The sequence below is a fragment of the Rattus norvegicus genome, chromosome 5 (assembly GCF_021556685.1).
Source record: "Rattus norvegicus strain SHRSP/BbbUtx chromosome 5, alternate assembly SHRSP_T2T, whole genome shotgun sequence".
Taxonomy (NCBI): domain Eukaryota; kingdom Metazoa; phylum Chordata; class Mammalia; order Rodentia; family Muridae; genus Rattus; species Rattus norvegicus.
In genome coordinates, this window is record NC_141538.1 from 65,900,001 (window position 1) to 65,902,909 (window position 2,909).

General features: G+C 51.7%; 1 protein-coding gene across 1 annotated transcript in view; it reads left to right on the forward strand.

The window, feature by feature from the left end:
* Foxe1 (forkhead box E1) overlaps positions 1-1,805 on the forward strand; it is a 2,805-nt gene extending 1,000 nt beyond the window's left edge. The window contains 1 exon segment of the mRNA NM_138909.2: positions 1-1,805. This exon segment is cut by the window's left edge and continues 1,000 nt beyond it. Coding sequence (NP_620264.1) covers positions 1-706 — 706 coding nt within the window. The 3' untranslated portion in view covers positions 707-1,805.
* Positions 1,806-2,909: the final 1,104 nt, after the last annotated feature.

Below are 2,909 nucleotides of genomic sequence, written 5' to 3' on the forward strand. Positions count from 1 at the left end.
CATGTTCGAGAGCGGCAGCTTCCTGCGCCGGCGCAAGCGCTTCAAGCGCTCGGACCTGTCCACCTACCCGGCGTACATGCATGATGCAGCCGCTGCTGCCGCCGCCGCCGCCGCCGCCATCTTCCCGGGTGCCGTGCCTGCCGCGAGGCCGGCCTACCCGGGAGCCGTCTATGCGGGCTACGCGCCGCCGCTCGCCGCACCCCCGCCGGTCTACTACCCCGCAGCGTCGCCCGGGCCCTGCCGGGTCTTCGGCTTGGTTCCCGAGCGGCCGCTCAGCCCGGATCTGGGCCCCGCACCATCAGCAGCCGGAGGTTCGTGCGCCTTCGCGGCTGCGGCGGGCGCGCCGGGCACAGGGAGCTTCCAGCCCGCGGTATGCACGGGCGCGCGGCCGGTCAACCCGGCTGCCTATGCCGCTGCCTACGCGGGCCCCGACGGCGCGTACCCACAAGGGGCGAGCAGCGCGCTCTTCGCCGCTGCTGCGGGCCGTCTGGCCGGACCCACTTCGCCCACCGCGGGAGGAGGCAGCGGCGGCGTGGAGGCCACGGTGGACTTCTACGGGCGCACGTCTCCTGGCCAGTTCGGAGCGGCGCTGGGGCCCTGCTATAATCCCAGTGGGCAACTCGGAGCCGGTGGTGGAGGTGCCTATCACTCCCGCCACGCCACCGCCTACCCCGGCGCGGTGGATCGGTTCGTGTCTGCCATGTGAGCCGGGGTAGGCACAAAACCTCACTGACTCCGGCACGTTCTGAAAGATGTAAATCCCCCGGGACCGGTGGACAGGACTAAAAGTGTATCGGACTGAGACTCACGAGTGTGCGAGGGCTCCGAGGGTCGCGGAGGCTCGGTGTCTTGCCCTGTTCACAGACCGGATTTGCTTTGGACGTGGGCGGACGTAGGGAGGCCATAGCCACGTTTGGGCTGACACAGGGGACCCTCGATGATGCGAAGCTCCAAAGAGCATGCCTTTCCGCCATTCTACTAGGGAGGGCCCTAGGCTGTAAAGGGTGGAGTGTTGCGTCGTTGCCCACACCAGAATCTAGAATCCTGAACTGTGGTGGAGTCGTATGGCTTCAGCGTGTGCTATGCTGGGCTAAACTCGGGCTTTTTACACGTTCGCCTCTTAACTTTTGACTACCGTACCCCAAATAAAAGGCTCGGACAGTGCCTTTATAATTAAAGTGAGAGCAAGTTTGCAAAAAGAGTTGCTTTTTAAAAATTAGTTCGGTTCAGCTGGGTTAGTTTTCCCTGCCTCTGAGAGTCACAAGCCTGGGTCGCAATCGTAACTGAGAATTCCTCGGTGTGATCCAGCCCTAACACCTGAATTTTGAGTCTGTCTGTTATACAGAACTGTGCGATTCCGCCGTCTCATTTTTAAACCCCCTCCCATTATCTTGGGTGCCAACCTTCCATATTTGGCAGCATTGGTCAACCACCTAGGGCTTCCCAGTAGCCATGACAGAAGGCCATCCAGGAATGGGAACAGAACATTGGCAAGTATTTAACCCAAAGTCCCAGGACTGGCTCCAAGTAGAGATTGTGCCTTAATTATTGATTTTTTTGTTGTTGTTGTTTTGAGAGAGAGAGAGAGATTGGTCATTCCGCAGCAGTGACTACCCAGTCAAAAATCTGATTTTCTGATAAGAATGTAGGTGGGGAGACTTTCCTTAACTGGGTCTGTCTGTTCTGTTTCCTGTGCGCTCCTTCTTCGGCGCCCTCCTCGAACAAAAAGGAAAAGTAATAAATTAGATGGTTAACAAAGAGATCTTTTTTTAATTTTTTATTTCATTCTGTATCTTGTTTGTTTTAGGCAGCAGGTTCACAGAAATTAAAATTCAACGTCAGAGGAAACATATCCAACATGTCTCCATCTTTCTCTTGAGAAGTTTTTATTTTAGAAAAAAAAATTATCTAGCGTTGAAGAGGGGCTCCACTCCCCTCCTTCAGACAGACCAGGGTTTTTAGACGGACTGATTTAATAATAATTTTAAAAAGCTGAGCAAGCGACAATGAACAGGAGAAACTCGGCCTCTTTCTGTGTCTTTAGCTTGGTAAAGAAGAGATCAGCTGTGAAAAGATGCCAGGAAAGCACTGGTAGTTGTGTGTGTGTGTGTGAGAGAGAGACAGAGACACAGAGACTTTCTATCCCGTTCACAAAGATGTGTGAAATTGGTTCCTATCAGGAGCATTAAACTAAATCACACCTCCGATAAGAATACAGTAGAAGCCACAAGTGTGATTTAAATTTTTCTAGTAGCTACATTAATTAAAAATAAAAATAAACGGAGATATTAGTTGTAATAGTAGATTGTATTTAATTCAATATATCTGAAATACAGTTTCCACATACTCAAGACAGACACCATTAAAATGCTGCCGTTTTCTTTTATGTTGGATGTTGGAGCTGTGCTAATTTACAGCTCTAGCTAGCATCTTTGGTCTAGCTGTACTCACGTGCTCAGCAGCCTTTCCTAGCTTTGTAATGGTAGATGACCATTTGGAGGCAGATGGCATTCAGCCCTGTAACTCCGGACTCAGATACTGAGGTCCCTTCCTCTTCAGATGGGCTCTTCCAGGTATGGGGGTGAGGGTTCTGGGTGCTAGACTACGGGAAGGTCTGGAACCTTGTCTACCTCTGAAAACTGAAAGTTGACCATCAGCCCTAGCATGTTCTCCGGGCTAAAAAGGAGCAGTGTTTGCCCATCTTAGTTCCGGAATCGAGCCTTCTACCCTGATTCTCAAATTGGGTGCCTTGACAACACAACATTAACGTTAAGACAATCTTTTTTCCAGGGTTCTCTCATTTACAAAATGGGACTTTGTGATTGCTACCCCAGACCTTCCAGAAGTTAAAGGAAAGGGAAAGAGATAGATGCATGAGAAGAGGAAGTAAACCTCGTTTACAATCGGTA